General features: G+C 38.4%; 1 protein-coding gene across 2 annotated transcripts in view; it reads left to right on the top strand.

The window, feature by feature from the left end:
* Positions 1–20,274, top strand: part of LOC309510248 (NACHT, LRR and PYD domains-containing protein 3-like) — a 50,702-nt gene that overhangs the window by 9,122 nt on the left and 21,306 nt on the right. The window contains exons 4-6 of one of the 2 annotated variants that reach the window (XM_082185044.1): positions 2,290–4,197; positions 4,798–4,971; positions 16,128–16,289. In XM_082185044.1, the coding sequence (XP_082041170.1) occupies positions 2,290–4,197; positions 4,798–4,971; positions 16,128–16,289 (2,244 nt within the window). Of the gene's footprint in view, positions 1–2,265; positions 4,198–4,797; positions 4,972–16,127; positions 16,290–20,274 lie in introns of both variants that reach the window. The other variant, XM_082185043.1, reaches the window with a different exon arrangement.

Below are 20,274 nucleotides of genomic sequence, written 5' to 3'. Positions count from 1 at the left end.
GCTAAAGAAAAAAGCATGAGAGTCGACTGTTTGTGTTAATTGTAAGTTTTCATTTAATGTTTGTGATTTTAACAAAAGAAAAGTACGTTTAAATGTTCTTGCCACTTGCTTGAGCAAATTAATATATAAATATATAAGTAATGCATTGAATAATAATTTAGTGTGTTTAAACGTGAATAAGTCTAAGAAAGTCTTTATAACTGTACAGTGTCATGAGAATTGCAATTCTGACAAAAACATTTTTAGTAACAACTTTTGGATTAGAAATTAAACAAGTGAATAGATGTTGTGTTTGTAGTCTACAGTGGATCAGTTGTGCACTGCAAACGCAGCATATGTGAAAGCACATGAGCACACGCTTCTCCTGCACCGCATACGTGCAAACGGAGTGTGTGAAACAGGTGTAAGTTATCATGGCGATGAACCGCTAAAAACCAATCCATCTTTTTGAGCCCGAAAAAACTGAGTTTGCTAAAAACTAATCTTGAACTTTGTGCAACAAGCCCAGCCCTTCACTATAAAGAAGGTTTGTTGGCTATAGCCTCCTTTAACTCAGATAGTTAGAAGAATATGGTATACAGGCTAATTATGAATTACAAGTATGGTGCTCATGCCGGCAACAAAAGATGGCTGCTATTTAAAGAGAATAGATTTTGGTTGTCACAGTAACTTTAATTACTGTAATTACTAAAGATGTCGAACCTTAAAAAATTGGATAAAATGGAATTGCGTTTTGACATTCTTGATTAACTAGCGATTAACTACATATGCAACATGGTGGAGTTGGGAAGACTAACTAACTATATGTAGTAGTCGACCATGTCAAAGCCATTGATTAGGGCAATTCATTTTAATATTATTAGGTATGAGTATCAATACACATTTGACAACAACAGAGTCCAACAATGCAATACAGAAGAGGTTTATTAACATATGAACATATGAAGAAGGCAAACAGTTTGAGAAATGATACCTTGCAATTCAGATGCAAGTCGAGTTTTAATCAAAGAACTTTCCTGATGAATTTAGTTTGGTGAACGAATCGTCAGTCACTTTAATCTGAATCAGACAGGATACTTCAGTCGGTTCACTATTGCATCGGGCGCTGGCTGAATCGAACGTTTGTTCATGCGACTTGTGAGTAAAACAAAATAGTAATAAAGTACTTACCATTGTGTGCTGTATACCGCTGAGTTTGAGTTACAATTCTTATTACCTGAATTATTATTTTATTTCATGCACCGTTTCAGACAGGACGAACATCTATTATTAGGTGGGAGTGTGTGTTTTCTAGACGTGGGTGTTACAGAAGGACATCTGCTATGCTTGCGTGCATCATGGATGAAGTATATGACTTTTTTATTTTTTATGAATTACTTATTGATATAACTTTTATTTATTATTAAAACCCTATTTAATAAACTTTGTATAATTTTATAGAAGTGTCTCTTTATAATAAACCCACATAAGTGAGCAGAGACATCTAGACAAGTATCTGACACTGATATTAAAATGGGCAGTCTTCGCAGTTTCCACGATTTGGCTCTATATATCAGTTTTATAATTACATTTTTTCATCAGATACCATCTATGTTGAAATGAAATGAAAGCATGCAAATGAGGAGAAGCGTTAGTGTAATACAATGTCAGAAATCATTGACATTCACATTTGACAGTATTAGATTTCTCAGAGGACCGTTCAGTTTGCCGAAAAACAGTAGGTAATTTTCCATTGAATGTTTGGGAAAGTTGTGTGAGAAAAACACAGACATGGCAGATTCGGACATGATTATAATCACAAAGTACATCTGTGAAACACAAATTTCTCTAACATCTCCCTGGAAAACTGTCCGAATAGGGCAAAAGACACATTTACACATTTACTCAGTGGAAAGTTTTATATGTATCAATATATAGCCATACATGGCCAATGGATATATTGCAGTTTATTGAAAAATATAAGCACTAGTTTCCCATATATGGAAATGTATTTTGTAATATATTGCCATATATTTTTGTTCCGTAAGCGGGGAGACGTACAAATTGTACAATATTGGAGGGGAACAGAACATTGAGGAACTTTATGTCAGGAAATCAACTGGCCACAACAGATTTATTATATGTAAAAGAGGTTTATTAAACAAACACTTCTTTATAATTGTGGTTGTGGTATGATTTTAAATAACATATTTCAATATTAAAGATATTTAAATATTTTCTCTATTTTGATAAATGTCTTTTCTGTTTGTTTTAATGTCTTTTCAGTGGTGGGAGATCTGACCAGATCAGATATGTGTCCTGTCAGACCAGCACATCCTCCTGTCAGAAACACATCAGTCATCATGACACAGAAGCAGCCCTACAGCTCGATTCTCACCAACCAGTGCATCATGATCTTCAGAGAGTCAAAGACCAGCACAAAACCAGCATGAAGAACAGATATGAGAGGGTTTTTGAGGGAATCAAACTAGAAGAGAATCAGACCCTCCTGAACAGGATTTACACACAGCTGTACATCATAGAGGGAGAGAGTGAAGGAGTGAATGAAGAACATGAGGTGCTACTGATGGAGAAAAGTTACAAGACACTCCAAGACACTCCAATCAACTGCAATGACATCTTTGATCCTTCACCTGAACCTGGATATGAGGAGAAGAGAAGAGAGAAGGACAAAATCAAGACTGTTCTTACTAAAGGCATCGCTGGAATTGGAAAAACCGTCTCTGTGCAGAAGTTCATTCTGGACTGGGCCGAGGGAAAAGCCAATCAGGATGTAGATTTCATGTTTGTTCTTCCATTTAGAGAGCTGAACTTGATTAAAGATCATCAGTACAGTCTTCACAGACTTCTGCTGGACTTTCATCCTGAACTTCGAGATCTGGAATCAGAGATTTATGATGAATGTACAGTTCTGTTCATCTTTGATGGTCTGGATGAAAGCAGAATTACACTGATGTTTTCAGACAGTGAGAAAGTTTCTGATGTGACTGAGTCTTCATCAGTGGGTGTGTTGATGTCAAACCTCATGAAAGGAGATCTGCTTCCCTCTGCTCTCATCTGGATCACCACCAGACCAGCAGCAGCCAATCAGATCCCCTCAAACTACATCAACCGTGTGACCGAAATTCAGGGATTCAATGACCCTCAGAAGGAGGAATATTTCAGCAAGAGAATCAGTGATGAGCATCAAGCCAGCAGAATCATCTCACACATCAGAAGAGCAAGAAGCCTCCACATCATGTGCCACATACCCGTCTTCTGCTGGATCTCAGCCACTGTGCTTCAAAACATCCTGAAACAAGATCTCAGTGCAGAAATCCCTCAAACTCTGACTGAAATGTACATCCACTTCCTCCTCATTCAAACTCATATGAGGAACCAGAAGTATGAAGAGAGAGATCCAGAGAAACTCCTGCAGTCCAACAGAGACGTGATTGTGAAACTTGCTGAACTGGCTTTCAATCAGCTGATGAAGGGCAATGTGATGTTCTATGAGGAGGACCTGAGAGAGAGCGGCATAGACGTCACTGACGCCTCAGTGTATTCTGGGATTTGCACTGAGATCTTTAGGGAGGAATCTGTGATTTATCACAGGAAGGTTTACAGCTTTGTACATCTGAGCTTTCAGGAGTTTTTTGCAGCACTGTATGTGTTTTTCTGCTATTTACACAAGAAGAGTGAAGTTCTGAAAATGTTCCTGACAGGAAAGTCCAGAACTCAGTGTGAGAATGTTTATCTGGACGAGCTCCTGAAGGGAGTAATGAATAAAGCCTTGGAGAGTAAAAATGGACACCTGGATCTTTTACTTCGATTTCTTCATGGCATCTCACTGGAGTCCAACCAGAGACTCTTACAGGATGTGCTGATTCACACAGTGAACAACCCAGAGAGCATCAAGAAAATAATCCAAAACCTCAAACGAGGTCAAAAAGACGATGTCAGTCCTGAAAGATGGATAAATCTGTCACTCTGCATGATCGAGATGCATGACAATTCTGTTGTTAAAGAAATGCAGGCATTTTTAAACTCTGAAACAAAAAGCACAAGTCTTTCTCTTGCACAATGCTCAACATTGGCGAACATGATCCTGATGTCAGAGGAGGTGATGGATGAGTTAGACTTTATGAAGTACAACTTTAAATCAAAAGAGGGTAAATTGAGACTGGTCCCTGCTGTGAGGAACTGCAGAAAAGCTCTGTGAGTGTGAAAATCTAAAAATATTACAGTATGAACATAGGTCTGGACGGTATAGTGAGTTTGTACAATATATTGATTTATTTTGATGAACCATATGGAATGAAACAATACCGTTTATATTAATATACATTAGATTGATATTACGAGCACATCTGCAAAAAACGGAGGACACAGAGTGAGCTGCTGCAGGACAAATGCAAAATCCAGTTTGTCCCATATGAGACATGCTTTATCTTATTTATTTGTTAGTTATTTGGAAGGCCTTAATATATAGTAAATGCATATAGTTTAACACTGCTTGCCCCTTCAGATGCTCTGACAGAAACTTGTGCTGTTTTAAGACAATTTAAAACATGGTGTTTTCCTCATTGCATATTTTACATTTCACTGGTATATTCTGTAATTGTTGGAAGGTCATGCAAAAATATTTTTGGGACAACATTGGGAATGAAATGATTTTTTTATTTTTATTATTATTATTTATATATATATGCGTGCAGACAGACAGAATAATGCCATTTAGCCCCCCCCAAAAAAACAAAAAAAAAACAGAGATATTCATTTTCAACCAAATTAATCCTATTAGTTCTCCTTTTTCAGATTAACAGGCTGTAATCTCACTGATCAGCACTGTGAAATTTTGGCTTCGGCTCTACAATCACCAAACTCCCCCCTGAGAGAGCTGGACCTGAGTTACAATGACCTGAAGGATTCAGGAGTGAATCTGCTTTGTAAGGGACTAAAGAGTCCAAACTGTCAACTCAACATTCTGAGGTTTGAGTTACAAATTTATTTATTCATTATGTTAATATTCAAGAACAGTTCCCTGTCTAGAATTTTAAGAAGAAAAATGAAGTATTCCACTTTGATGATACCAAGACAGATTAACCAAACAAGACCAGACAAGAACAGAAATCAAAACAAACTGACAACGTGACAACATCTTTTATTGTTGTTCTTTCCAGTATAAATGTTTTTTTAATATATATGTATATATATATGTGTGTGTGTGTATGTGTGTGTGTGTGTATATATATATATATATATATATATATATATATATATATATATATATATATATATATATATATATATATATATGTATAAATATTTAATGTGTGTGTATATCTCTTTTTTCTTTTACTAATGTAAGAGACATCTTAATATTGAGAGCTGGTAGCAGATAAATTCAAGTGAAACATTGTTAAACAAATTTTTAATCACAATACTGAAATTACAGTACAAATTTAGAACTGAAACAAATGTAGTCGTCTATTATTGCATCAAATTTAAGCAAAGTAGGCTAAACGTTAACATTGTGTGCCCAATTTTTCTATAATTTAGAAAGGCAATGCATGTCAATAGGTTATGTGTCTTAAACTTCGTGTTATTTTAATTTGTTTGTAGATTTATGAACTGAAACATAACAGTCAAATAAATTAAACTAAATGATCGTAAAATTAAAACATTATTCAGGACTTGCTAACCGATGTTAGTCGGCAGCATTTGTGTTTTAGCGTTCTTTAAGAATTAGCCTAAATAGGCTTACAGTTGGTTGTTATGATTAGCATCATTTTTTTTTTATAAATAATGAAAATGTCAACATAAAACATTGCAATAGAAAAATATTACATCAATGAGGTTTTGCATGAGCATAAGGCTTATGCTGGGTACACACCAAAAGATTTTTTTCATTTTATAACATTTTCAAAATGTGATAGACCACAAACATGAGGACAAAAAATCATAGATTTAACCGTTTTGCTCCTATAGTGTGTGGTGTGCCATGATGTGACAGACAGCACACCACACACAAACAGATTTTCAACCAGCGTCTTGACTGTGAACACAGGAAATCTCGCAAAATCTCGCGAGACTTCAGAATAAGCATGCCGAACGAAATGCAGGAAATAATTATGTTGATAGTGTTTGGAATGATTTTGTTGTTGGAACAACAATACTTGTTGGAATTATCAACAAGCTGATCCTCCATTTCTGCTGTCCACGTCAATTTCACTTTGTGCTGCGTCATGACTGCATTTGTTATGCTTCCGTCTTCCATCATCTCGCTTTCTGATTGGATATTGTTTCGTTTCACGTGATAATGTCCAGAGCGTGCGCGCACTTGTCCTCGGAGTTCCCCCCACATTAGGATTTCTGATCGTAAATATTAAACATGTTGAATATTTACGATTCGCAATCAGTGTGGCTCCGAGGTTCTTTCGAGCAGGTTCGGACACACCTAACACCAAGGGAAAATCTGATAAGATCAAGATAATCTGTTGAACCATCAAGATAATCGGGACATATCTAGGATTGTTGGAAGGGAGGAAATCGGCCCAAAATCAGCCCAATTATCTTTTGGTGTGTACCCAGCATTAGTTAAGCTCATGCCCTTAGATAGCGTTGAGACAATAGCTCTGTGGTCAACGCTTTAACATGTGACTCGCAGTGCTTCAAGTGTTCCGAGTCCGAATCTCGACTCTACCATCTTCATGATTTTGTCTCTTGTTTAATATTTGTCAAAAATAAAAACTTTTGAAATGTTCATTTATTGATTCGAAACACTTTTCAGAGCTTTTTTATTTTTTATTTGATTTATGTTTTTCTGTCATTTTTATTAATAGGCGTTTAGACGATATAACATAGTTGCCTACATGCTGTTAACCAATGTTGGCCGAAAGCGTTTGTTGTACCGTTCTTGATGCTTATTAAAGTCAGTTGTTTTAATTATCAATGGCACATTACAACATAAATTTGCTACATTCCAGTAGAGCCTCTGTCGTGCTGCACTATTGTTTTGTGAATCATTCACGAAATTGAGATGACTGATAGTGATACCCGGCCATAGCAATGAAAGAAAATTTTCAAAACAGATCCATACATTGAACAAATCAGAAAAAGACTGATTTTGTTGACTTGGCTACACAAAATAAGACTAACTAAATTGTATTGCATTCAATATAAAAGCCAGTGAAAATGTAATAGAACACTAAAATTAATTAAGTTTAAAACCCCATTACACATTTCAAGGTTTAAATAAGTTTTGGGATAGTTTATTTATTTAAAACAGCGTTACATTTAGCGTTTGTTCCCTTTGCCATGCAAAATCAGAAATACAGAATCTTATTCCTGCGACATTTTAAATTTGTATTGCCAAATAAATTGCAGCTAAATTAAACGATTAAAACAGTACAAAATGAAAATGGTACAAAGCAACATAAATTAAGAACAGGCATTTTTTTCTTTGCCTCTCTCTTATGGATCTCGTTTTAGAAAATTTATTTTGTCTCCCTCACTGCACGCGCCGGTGTTGTGCCAAATTATCCAAATTATAATATAGGATTAGGGCTGGAGTTAGGGTTAGGCAATTAGGTACTGACTTCAACGAGGGGGTAATAATTTGGCAGGGAGATAAAATTCGGCACAACACCTGGTCTCTCTCGAAATTAAATGTTTCAGGGTAGAAACGCATCATACAGCTAATAATTAAGTGTAGCGTCAGTTATGGCAGGTCACCTTAGTCAAGCTCGCATCAGCTGATCCACATCTACCTATAGAAATACGACGCCTATCACTGTATACATATATCAGCTCCTTCAGTATTATCAACCGCTATTGCGTTCTCAGGAGCTAAGTAAATGGCGAAATTCGGCAGACAAACCAGAGTCCTGCACGGGTCCATTTTTGGAGACCCGCTCCTGCCCGTACCCGCAAAGTTCAGCACCAGATCCGACCCGTCACCCGTGATAATATCAAAATTAAATCCGCACCCGCCCAGACCCGTTAATATTTGGCCCGTTACCCGACCCGTGCCCGCGATAAATCACACACGAGCTAAAATCTATTGAGCGGTGGGGACGCGTTCATGTAACATGTAAGGGTGCGCTGCCAATAACGCACTTAAAAGCTGTCACAAAGAACTGGGAAAAGTAATGATTATTAATATGTTAAATATATCAATGAGACATTTTAATTGTTTATTAATAAACAAGTGTTTTATGTGTCAAAGTTGAAGTTGACGATGCTGACTCGCGATCTTCGCAGTAGTTAACGCGCCAGAGAGAAATTCACATTTCATACGGATTACATAAGCAGAGAGCAGTCTGTTTTCTTTTATTTTGAATTGTTTTGTTTAAAAGTAGACATTTCATGCTTTCTATTTCTCAGGTCTGTGAGGAAAGTAGCTTATACGCTGAGTTTCGGTTCATTTAAGAGACGAGCCTCAAGTTCACGCGCCCGCGCCTCCGTGTCGTGATTATATTGCCTGCTATATTTACCTCTTATTTATTAAATCCAGGAAATTGGTTGATGAAACATTGATTAATTGTATTAATTGACATTGTATTAATTGTATTAAGATACAATTAATACAAAACGAAATTCACTTTAAAGAAAGGCTTTCTACTGAAACAAACTTAATGAAATGGTCAAAATCATGTCTGCCCACTGCATTTATCTCCCGATATTCGGGATCATCTTATCTTATTCATGCTTTTCACTTTTCATATAATCAACATGAATCCAGCGTGATTTTGATTGAATTTTCATATAATCAACATAATCATCGAATATTATTTTGCTTGGTGTTTTTAATGCCTGTTTGAGATCTCTGTGAAAGTTTTTAATTGTAGGTTCGTGGCCCTGAGTGTCGCGATTTCGGTTTCATTTCGCATGTTTGTATGTAGGCCTATATATGGGCAATTTATATACACAATACTTACGAAAATATAATTAATATCATTTTATTGCATTTATATTAGTTGTTTGAAGAGTAAAAAAAAAATCGGCCGGTCTTAACACAAGTCTTACCGGTCTTACAACCGGCAAGTCGGTCGGACTAAAAAGGGGAAAAAAATTTAATTCGGTCGGTCCTAAATTGACAGGGTCGGTTGGGTTACGGCAAACAAGAATATTTTTAAGGATGGCCTGACTAAAACGCATATTTGCATATGTGTAATGGTAATTTAGACATACAAATATTGCACACATTTTTCATCCGCTACCCGCCTGCAAGGAGTTCATTATCCGCCCGCATCCCCGCCCGTGAATTTTAGGAATGTCACAATCCACCCGTTTTAGCCACTTATATGCGGGTACCTGACCTGTTGCAGGACTCTGAGACAAACAACATCATCTCACAAGGAATCATGCAATCGGGAATTTAGCAAGAGGAATTTGTTCCCCACAAGGATTTCACCTCAGATTAATCATGCATTGATCATAAGCTGCCTGATTTGGAAGTGACCTCAGTCTGGATTGCTGATTGTATCGCTGCATTATTGACACAGGACTCGATGTGATTCACTCTTCATTCATCTCTGAAAGTCTTCATGAAAAAGTTCCTTTTTAATGCTCTTTGCTAAAAGCTATCAGGGTATTGGCAACATGCTTGTTGCTAATGCTATCCGTGTTGCTTGGGCTTATCTACTCGTTTTCATTCAAACGCTCTTGCTTGGCTTATGCGATCATATTGGCTATGTGCGTTACATATCTGTTGTCATTGGCAACTGCTCGCGTTGCACTTGTGCTGTGCTTTTTGTGCTGTGCTTTTTGCACTAAGCAGCACAGATTCAAGCAGCTTGCGGTGATAGTTAGGAAATAACAATTCATGGTGCTAACGGTATAATTTCTGCTGTTCTGGGGCACAGTTCTAAAAAGACATTCACTATTTAGAAAATGTCTAAAGACATTCACAAGTAACAGTCACTATTCAGTTGAGTCAGTTCAGCGTTGATTCTTTCGGGTATCGGACACACTTGGGTCCATCTAGTTCTTGGAAACACGGCGTTCTTAAAGCTATAGTGTATTGGAAATATGCTTGCCTTAAAGACTATCTGTTGTAATTTAAACACGCTTGTTCTTAAGGCTATCTGGTTGCTATTGGAAATATGCTCAGATTTTTTTTCCTGTTTGAGCAACATTGCTGTTAGTACTGTACTGGTTGCTAATGCAAATGTCATCGAATATATGCTCATTACTTAGGCTTCTAGTATTATTGAGCATACTGTACTAAGCGATATGCTGTGGTAATCAAAGTGTTGTTTTAGCCTTATCTGGTTGCACAGAATAAAGAATGAGCTTTTTTTTCAATCCGATTATTGGTTAAAACTTGTCTAGATTGTTGGTAACATATTGTGCAAATACACATTAGGTATGTTCACCGCAGAGGTCTGTCATTCAACACTAACAGCATGATAGCTTGATGATCCTGTGAATGAGTGTGGAATCATGGGAGTCGTCATCTTCACCTCCACAATGGAATTCAGTACGACTGGAGCAGAAATTATTTTCATGAATGAGGAAGCACACTGTACTTCATTGCTTAGCTGCGCACTGCATTTGACTCAGTCAGTGCTACAGGGTGTAGGCCTATGCTTCCCTGACTAGACTACACTAGTTTTAATACTAGTTATATAACATGCTTGTTGTATCAGATTTTGCTGCCACTAGTCAGAGGTATTGTTGTAGGGTGTATGCTTCCCCTGCCAAACTACACTATTTTTAGCAATAGTTCTGTGATATACAACATGCTTGTTATATCAGATTGTGCTGCCGCTAGGGGTGTAAGCTTCCCCCAGTAGATCCTATACAACTGTTAAATTGGCTACAACAACGCACTTGTTGCAATGTGTCCTTGCTTGCTCCAGCTTGGGGTGATGCTTCCCCATAAGATTGGATCTATAGTGCTCCTCATATGCCACTAACATCAGGATATATTAACCATTCTATCAGCATCCGTCGTGTTGGTGGTAGTGTAAAAAAATAAATATAAAATAAATCTCCTCCAGATTTTCGCTGTCAGTTTGTGTTGGGGGATATCGGCATATGGTTTTGTTTTAGGGGGTTATTGCTGCTCTCCCTGCTCTTATCTATGCTAGGCTGCATGGATGCACAGGGAGTTCTTGCCCAGAACAGAACCATACCGCCAATCCAAACTGTATGCTAACTGTCAATCATATTTGACGATAGTGGTCCTGACAGAAATACTGTATATGTCGGTGCGTGTCATCCACACCAATTACAAAAACACAACTGTAACAAATTATTTAGCATTTGTTTCTTCAAAGAAACAGAATGCCTAGTTGAATTTGCCTTACAATAAAATTAGGTTGATCGCAAATTAAAGAGCTCTGTATCTGCTGCTCGCTCGCATTCGTTTAGTTGGCATGAACGCGTTTCGTCAACAGTTCATGTGTAGATAATGCCACATTGTTGACAATCATACAGTGTGCTCAAACACTCTAAAACTCTACAAAACCAGTTGAATCAACTGGATTGAACACTTCAATGATTTTTTTTTTTTTATGAAAAACCTTTAAATACATTAGCTACAATCAGAAAATACCAGGTATTTTCTGTAGAACTCAGTGGCTCCGGTGCCGCTGCCCTCAGCTGCCCTCTGAGTACTCTGAGTTTGATTGGCGGGAGAGGACGCTGGCGTTGTCTGTTCGCCGCTTCTCCGTCCGAAAAAAATCCTTGTGGCAACAATTGTTGCTATTAACCAGGCTATACAGTATGTTTATCGACCAGCACTACTAAGTCCAGTAAATATAACGAGTGCAAACTTCATGGATGTGTTTGTACGGATTTCGCCGATTCCAGCTGTTGTCAAATTACCAGTCTGCCTTCGCCCAGAGCTTTTTCTGTGTCTGTGTCTGTGTATCGCTTCTTACCATCGAGAGGTTCCTGACCAGGCTGTTGCTGAGGTCTGCGGGATTCTGTTGAGTCTGGCGGCTCTCCTCTGCTCAGCACGGGCGCTGTGGCCGGACACCAGGCCGTTTTCCGCGAGTGGCATGATGTTCAAGTATTCCGTCACCCAACTGAGGAGTTTCAATAACTGTAACGTTCCATCATGCATACCAGTTATTAAACAACTTGGATTGCTTTGCCGGCCGCGCTACACTCACAGGAGCTGCGGCAGAAAGTTTGTTTTCTCCCGGTCTGATCACGGCATTCCATCCCTCTGGTCTGGCGCACGCCCTGTCGCATTTCCAACACGTCATCAGGGCTCTACTCTTTCCAGAATAAGTAACGCTGGAGTCTCCACGGCAACGCTGAGTACGGATCGGGAGGGAAAACGTGGAGTGGATTTCAGTCTACTCCGGCCAATACAGAGACACACTGCTCCATCTACCATCACGATTGAACTGTTTAATGCACAATCCATTACAAATAAATCCTGCCTTATACAGGAACATATTCTGGATAAATGTCTGGATTTGGTGTGCCTTACAGAAACTTGGCACAAACCAGATGTGTTCTCTGTTTTAAATGAGACCTGTCCTCCTGGTTACTGCTACCTACAGAAAGCCCGCAATACAGGGCGCGGCGGCGGTTTGGCTGTCATCCACCGAAGTAATCTGGGCCTGTCCCCCATCACCATGCCCGAGCCATCTTCTTTTGAATACCTCGCTTTTAAGTGTAAGCCTCCTTTCTCCACAATAATATTTCTCATTTATCGGCCACCCAGACCGAACCCGTCTTTCATCCCAGAAATGTCTAACCTTCTGACAATACTCTGTACTATGTCTGCCAACATCATAGTTCTTGGAGATATGAATATCCATGTCAACTCCCCCACCTGTCGATTTGCAGCAGAATTTCTGCAATTACTGGACTGTTTTAATCTAACTCAACTTGTCGATGTCCCCACTCACACTAGGGGACACACACTCGATCTGGTTATTACAAACTCTGAACATCTCAGCAATCTCCGGGTTTATGATCTGGGCATTTCTGACCACAAGGTCATTTCTATGATGATGTCTTCACCGTCCACCGTCATCAAGCCTAAGCGCAAAATCTGCTTTAGAAATCTAAAAAACATCAACTCAGATTCACTTGCATCCGACCTTCAGCATCTTCTCTCTGTTAACTGCTCACCAGTCATGGACCCTGTGGACTACTACAACAACACCCTCAAGAGCCTCCTAGATATCCATGCACCAGTAAAAACTAGAACAGTCACCTTCTCCCGAACAGCCCCCTGGTACACCAGTGAGCTCCGGAAAATGAAGGCATCTGGGCGGGCCATTGAGCGGAGATATAAAGCCACTGGTCTCACTGTCCACCAACAAGCTTTTCGGAAACACCAAAAGAAATACTCTAAGTCGCTAATAAAGGCACGGTCGTCATTCTACTCTAATATCATCAAAAACAGTCCTGGAAACTCAAAGCAGCTGTTCTCCACCATTAATCATCTTCTAAAACCACAGACCCCCTCACTCAATGAAAACACAGAAGAACACTGCAATAACTTACTGGACTTTTTCAAAACTAAAATAGATTCGATCCGCTCTTCCATTCATGGATCCTCAACCCAATCTGCCCTATCTGTACACCCACAGCTTGCAATCGCCCACCCCCTGAAATGCTTTCCAGAAATTTCGAATCAGGAGGTCGAGATGATCATCAAAAGGATGAAATCCACCACCTGTGCCCTCGACCCTTTTCCTACTGCTCTTGTCAAAGCAAACTCCGTTATTCTAAGCCCTCGACCCTTTTCCTACTGCTCTTGTCAAAGCAAACTCCGTTATTCTAAGCCCTCTCATTACCACTGCAATAAACCAGTCCATCCTGTCCGGCATTGTTCCATCTGCACTTAAAATAATAATCACCATAATCAGACCACTTCTGAAAAAACCCACTTTTGCTCCTGATATATTATCAAACTATAGGCCAATTTCAAATTTTCCGTTCATTTCAAAAGTCTTGGAAAAAGTTGTTGCAACTCATCTCCAGGACCACCTAAAAAACAACCAACTATTCGAAAAGTTCCAATCTGGTTTTCGCGCAGCTCATAGTACAGAAACAGCGCTCGTCAGAGTCACAAATGACCTACGAATGGCAGCTGATGCTGGCTCACCTTCCCTTCTCATACTGCTTGACCTGTCCTCTGCTTTCGACACTGTGGACCATGGCATTCTACTAGACCGGCTGCATCAAACCACTGGACTTACTGAAATTGCCTTGGACTGGTTCAATTCATATCTGACGGACAGAAAAGAGTACATTTCGCTTGGAAAATCAAGGTCCCGGGAACATACAGTTACCTGCGGAGTACCTCAGGGGTCGGTTCTTGGACCCATTCTCTTTATCACTTATATTCTGCCACTCGGACATGTCATCAGCCGCCATGGAGTGTCTTTTCACTGCTAAGCCGACGACACTCAACTGTACATGAAATCTGATCCACAACCAACTGCAGCACCGCCAACATCATCTCCGTTTTCAACTCTCACTGCCTGCCTCGAGGAGATAAAGGTGTGGATGAAACATAATTTCCTCCAACTAAACAGTTCCAAAACTGAAGCAATTCTCATTGGCACCTCGCACCAAATTCAGTCATCCTCACTTTCCGGTATAACCATTTCTGGCCAAGATATCCCCCTTTCCACAACAGTTACCAATCTCGGTGTGAGATTTGATCCACAACTCACCTTCGAAGTTCATATCAAAAACCTTTGTAAGATCTCCTTTCATCATCTCAGAAATATCGCAAAACTCCGTTCTACACTTACCTTAGCTGATGCTGAGAAACTGGTCCACGCCTTCGTCTCCTCTAGATTGGATTACTGCAACGCTCTTCTCATCGGGATCCCCAACAAGAGTCTGCAAAAGCTGCAGTACGTCCAGAACAGCGCTGCTAGGATCCTGATGAGAGTGCGAAAGTATGAACACATCACTCCCATCCTCCACACACTTCACTGGCTTCCCGTGTCTGCTAGGATCGAATATAAGGTTTCACTTCTCACTCACCAATGCATCTATGGAAATGCACCCCCCTACCTGAAAGAACTACTTACCCCTGCTTCGACAGCACGATCTCTCCGATCACAAACCTCAAACCGCCTCTTAATACCCAAAACTAAACTCTGCACAATGGGCGATCGTGCTTTTTGCTCTGCCGCTCCCCGGATTTGGAATGCCCTCCCGGACCATCTGAGGTCACCACAGACCATCGAGACTTTTAAAAAGGGACTAAAGACATTACTTTTTAGCAGATCTTACGAATTTTAAAAATGTCTAGATATTGTTTTTAGGATCAGACCTGTAGCACTTTGAGATTTTTTCCTTAAAATGTAAAGTGCTTTTATAAATAAAATGTATTATTATTATTATTATTATTATTAATATTTATAATTGAATAAGATAGGGCCTACATTGGGACACATCAAGAGATTTATCCTGAAAGGAATTTTGCCTTTGCCTGCTCTTTATCACCAGGCTGGCTATCCGACATTTTCCGTGTGAAAGAGGGGCGATTAATACCTTACTATAATTCAGCAGAAGCAGGGATGTTTAGACCAGAAAGAAAACCCTGTCCCCCCTCAGGGCTCGAAATGAACTTTTTTACTTGGTAGCACTGCCTGGAGCACCAGAAAAAATTTAGGAGCACCCACCAAAAATGAAGGACCCAGAGAGTATATTCAACTACACAGTATTGTTATTTCTGTGTTACAAATATTCTTATTATCGCAGAATAACTTGAATTGGAACTAGAGTTAAAGATTATAGTTTGGATATAAACACTGACGTCTACAGAAGAGATCAAATAGAGAAAAGCACCTTTTGAAAGTAACAGTGAGCTTCAAATAACAATTTTATCGATTACATTGTTACACCACTAGGTGGCGACAAATGACTTAAATGTATTTATTGAATCATTCATTCAAGAGATTCATTAAAAAAACTCTGATTCATCCATTAATGAAACAAGCAAAGTATTTATGATATTAATCCTATATTGATTTGAGTTTTTTTTATACTTTTTGTAGTGTTGTATTTATAATCCTGTATAAGGTGTGCTGCATGACCCTCAGTATCCCCATATCCTGCATCCCTGACGCTGTATCACAAATTCTAGAAAAAATATCTAAAACATTTGAAAAAATTATGCACACTAACATGAACATTTACTGTTGTAGATTATCTTGCTGTATGGTAACAGAGGAAGGTTGTGCTGCTCTGGCATCAGCTCTGAGTTCAAACCCTTCACACCTGAGAGAGCTGGATCTGAGCTACAATCACCCAGGAAATTCAGGAGTGAAGCTTCTCTCTGATACTCTCAACCATTTGGACAAACTCAAGTATGTTGACCATGTCTGCTGTGTGTATGAGAATATTTGCATTTCATTGTTTTTGTGGTTGTCAAGAGATGTCTTTTGGGGGGGTTTCACAGAAAACCCAACTACCTTTAAAGAGTTGGTTCACCCTAAAATGAAAATGAAGTCATAATTTACTCAAACTGGTGTTGTTCTAATGCTATTAGCCCTTCTTTCTTTTTCAAACCACAAAAGGATAATAAAAAAATACTGTTCACGCTCAGATTTTTGTTTTAAGAATGTTCTCCAAATATTCAGTGTTGGTTCAAGGAACGAAAAAAATGTCCAGTTTTCTTGACGTTAGAGGAACGTATTTTAGAGGGTATGATGTTCCTCAAACATTCTTTCAACTTAATTTTGATTAATAAATATTCTAAGAACGTTGATTTGTAACATTCCAAGAACCTAAAAATGTCCAGTTTCCTGAATGTTAATAGAATGTTAAATGTTAGTATGATGTTCCTGAAACATTCTTTCAATCATTCAAACACCTGCTGTGAACAAGCACTGAAAGAAAGAGAAATAAGAACACAAACTACAGCTATCTTCAGACACAGCCTCAGATGAACTGAAGATTAAAGACATTAACTCTCTCAAGATCTGATTAAACAACTCCACAAACAGCATTACCAGCTCCACTTATTACTAACCAGTCTGACTTTATTTCTGTCAGACATCTACTAGGGCTGTCAACTAATATTCTAATTTCCAATATATATTCGAATAGTTTTAAAAAACAGAATTTCGAAGGTGAGAATTAATATTCGAATGTGGAAAAACACGCCAGCGTTAGTAGAGGCGCGGCTGTCTGCTTTTGCGAGTGGGCGCGCTGCCTGAGGGGTAGCCTATTTCTCGGAATTGTGTGCCTCATTTTATTTAACGTTAAACAGAAACATTACTAAAGTGTAGGCTACTGTACTGACTGAATAGATATTGCATGAATAAGGTAGGTTAGATACAGCAGTTTCATGCACTGCAGGCTTCCACTGGTTTGATTATTTACCGTTTCATGTCAAGGAAAAGTTCCATGTTTACCACAGCACAGCTCGCTCGGAGCGTTCAATGTCGGTTCTATATACTGTAAAACTTCAATTAATGTTAATAATATTTGTTTCAATCACTGAATGAAGCCTGCTATATTTGGGACAAGAGTCATAACCTTAAATTGCTTCCACAAAACTCTTGATCAGCACTCAACATTTGTTTATTGTTGTTGTTCATTTAAACCGTTGTGCGCAGAGAGCGTGATGCCTCATTCGCGCCACAAGACCTCCAGACGCGCGTAAACGCATCTTTACATTGACTTAACATTTGAAATCACTCGCGCTATAGATGCTCTATTCGCGTTTGATGTGAACGCAGCATGAGGGTGAGGGCGAGAGAGAGAAAGAGTGCGAGCGAGCGAGAGTGAGGTCTGCGGTCTGCGGTCTTGGCCATTAGTTGATTTACTTGTTTTTGTGTAGGTAATGCGTTGTCACACATGCTTAATCTTAAATAAACTACCTATACAAGTAGTTATGTCTATTTGTATTAATTTGTCCTGTTATTGACGTAATGCGCGTCATTGACAAAATGCGCAGCCAGATGTTCGAATAGTTCGAATATGTGTTTTTTTTAGAGGGAATATTCGAACGTCATTTTTGAGCAATTTTGACAGCCCTAACGTCTACAGAAGCTGTTATTGATAATTAACAGAAGTTTAACATTTAAATTATTGATGAATGATTGTTTTATTTGAGGTTACCATCAAATGAGGTTACCACAAAAAAAAAAGAAATCTTATCTCGTTATTTCGAGATAAAGTCGTTATTTTGACATATCTCGTTATTTCGACATAAGTCGTTATTGTGACATAAATATCTTATTTCGACATATCTTATTTCGACATAAGTTATTTCGACATAAATATCTTGTTATATTAAGCCACATTTAGCGTTCTTATAATGGCTTTCTATGGGAGGAAAATGCTTAACGTAAAATTAAACTCGTTGCGTTCATATTTTGGACTTTTTTTGTAGTATACTTTATTATGATTTTAGTATCGTAATGATTAATAAATGCACGCACAATTATCCGTGAACTTGATAAATGTTGCAGTTATGTTTTAGGCTACTATCCTATCCAACGAATGTACAGCAATTTGTACAAATAGAGACATTTTTGTGAATAACATGTTTTATTTTGTATTAGTGATCATAATTTGTGCATGCAACAAAGATGATGTACAGGTGACACGTGTGCATTTAATGACGTCTTTTCTTAGTCGATCTCATTTGAGTGTATTCGGCAATGCTTAACGTGTAATTAAATCGCCTAGATAGCCTATTTTGATTCATGTGTTATTAATAATATTAATTTAACTATTATTGTTGTTGTTGCTGCTGTATGGTCTGTGCTGAGAGTAGACTATTATGATTTAAGAGGTTTCATAATAGTCTGCTCTTAGCACGGACCATACAGCAGTAACAACAACAACAATAATAGTTAAATCAACATTATTATTAATAATAATAATAATAATAATAATAGCCGCAGTAGTGATAAGGCAGTGCAAGCCAAGTCAAGTAAAACAGAGTTTCTGATCTGGCCAATAATGGCCAAGCACATGAAGCAAAATAGGCTATCTAGGCGATTATGAGTATGAACAAATAAACCAAATCTAATAGATAAACTATAAAGCTGGCTGAAAAAGCAACTGACAAATATGTAATTGCTAAATAAGTTAATTGCCATTATGCAACGTTGCAGTAAAGTATGAATTAGTAGAATATCCAGTGTTATAAAATCAGTAGGTCAACATAACTACAATGCATTCTTTAATTCTTAAAGAGGTCATATAATGGTACATGCACTTTTACATGTTGATTGTACTGAAATGTGTGTTGGAAGTGCCTGTACACAACCATCATAAAATGATAAAAATCCATCCAGTGTTTTTTTTTTTAAATCTTCTTATATGTTTCCCCCCATCTCAAATCAAGCTGTTCGATTTTGTGACGTCGCCCCTCCCACGATTGTTGATTGACAGTAGCGTTTCAACACAGCCCCGCCCTCGCTCGTGAGCGAGCTGTCAATCATAGCCCGCGCGGACCGGCGTGTTCAGTGTTGATAGCTGGAACACTGAGCAGAATGGCGTCTAAGCGATTGTAGTGTTCTGTTCTTGGGTGTAATAACAAACACAGCAGTCATATTGATGTTCCTAAATCCGAACCGCTGAAGTTTGTTTTTCGAAGGGAATATTCCCCACGATCAACGTCAATGCTTTCATGTTTGCGCGAATCATTTCACACTCCAGACTGCTTTACAAACGAGGATCAGTATAAAGCTGGTTTTGCTAAAAGCTGTTCCTGAAAAAAGGATCAGTACCAACTTTGTGTTCCTGCTGCACCTCCAGAAGAACTGAAGTGAGTGTAACGTTTTATTAAGCTTTATATTAATCTTTGCAAATCGCTTGCATGCTTCATGATGAATGCAGCTATTTTTACACTCAGGTACATTACGGCATGTTTTCTATGTATGACGTTCTCAATATAATTCATAATCCCACGTTTATAATGAACAATGCGTTATGGTTATTGTGTTACAAACGGTGTACGCACAGAACAGAGGGGCAGGGTGAGCAAAGCTCATTATCATTTAAAGACACATGCACTTGAACAGAGTGCTGAAAACAGCTGTTTTTGACCAGGTAAAATGAGTGTTTTCTTACAATACTAATGAGAATTTTTAAAGTATATTACAAACTTTTAATTTAGACCCTAAAGAATCATATTAGCTTGTACAAAAATGGCATTATATGACCCCTTTAAGTCTTATTCTGCAATCTAGTGGCATATCGAAATTAATACAAACCTTAATATTTAAGAGACGGACAGTGTTATTAACAGATCAAACACAGTAAAAATCATACTAATAAAGTATACTATCTACAAAAAATTCTGATGAGCCCAGAATATAAACTCAACGCATT

This window comes from Leuciscus leuciscus (assembly GCF_965113295.1).
Source record: "Leuciscus leuciscus genome assembly, chromosome: 1".
Taxonomy (NCBI): Eukaryota; Metazoa; Chordata; class Actinopteri; order Cypriniformes; family Leuciscidae; genus Leuciscus; species Leuciscus leuciscus.
Note: the sequence above shows the minus strand (reverse complement) of the source record. Positions and strands in the feature narration are given on the sequence as shown.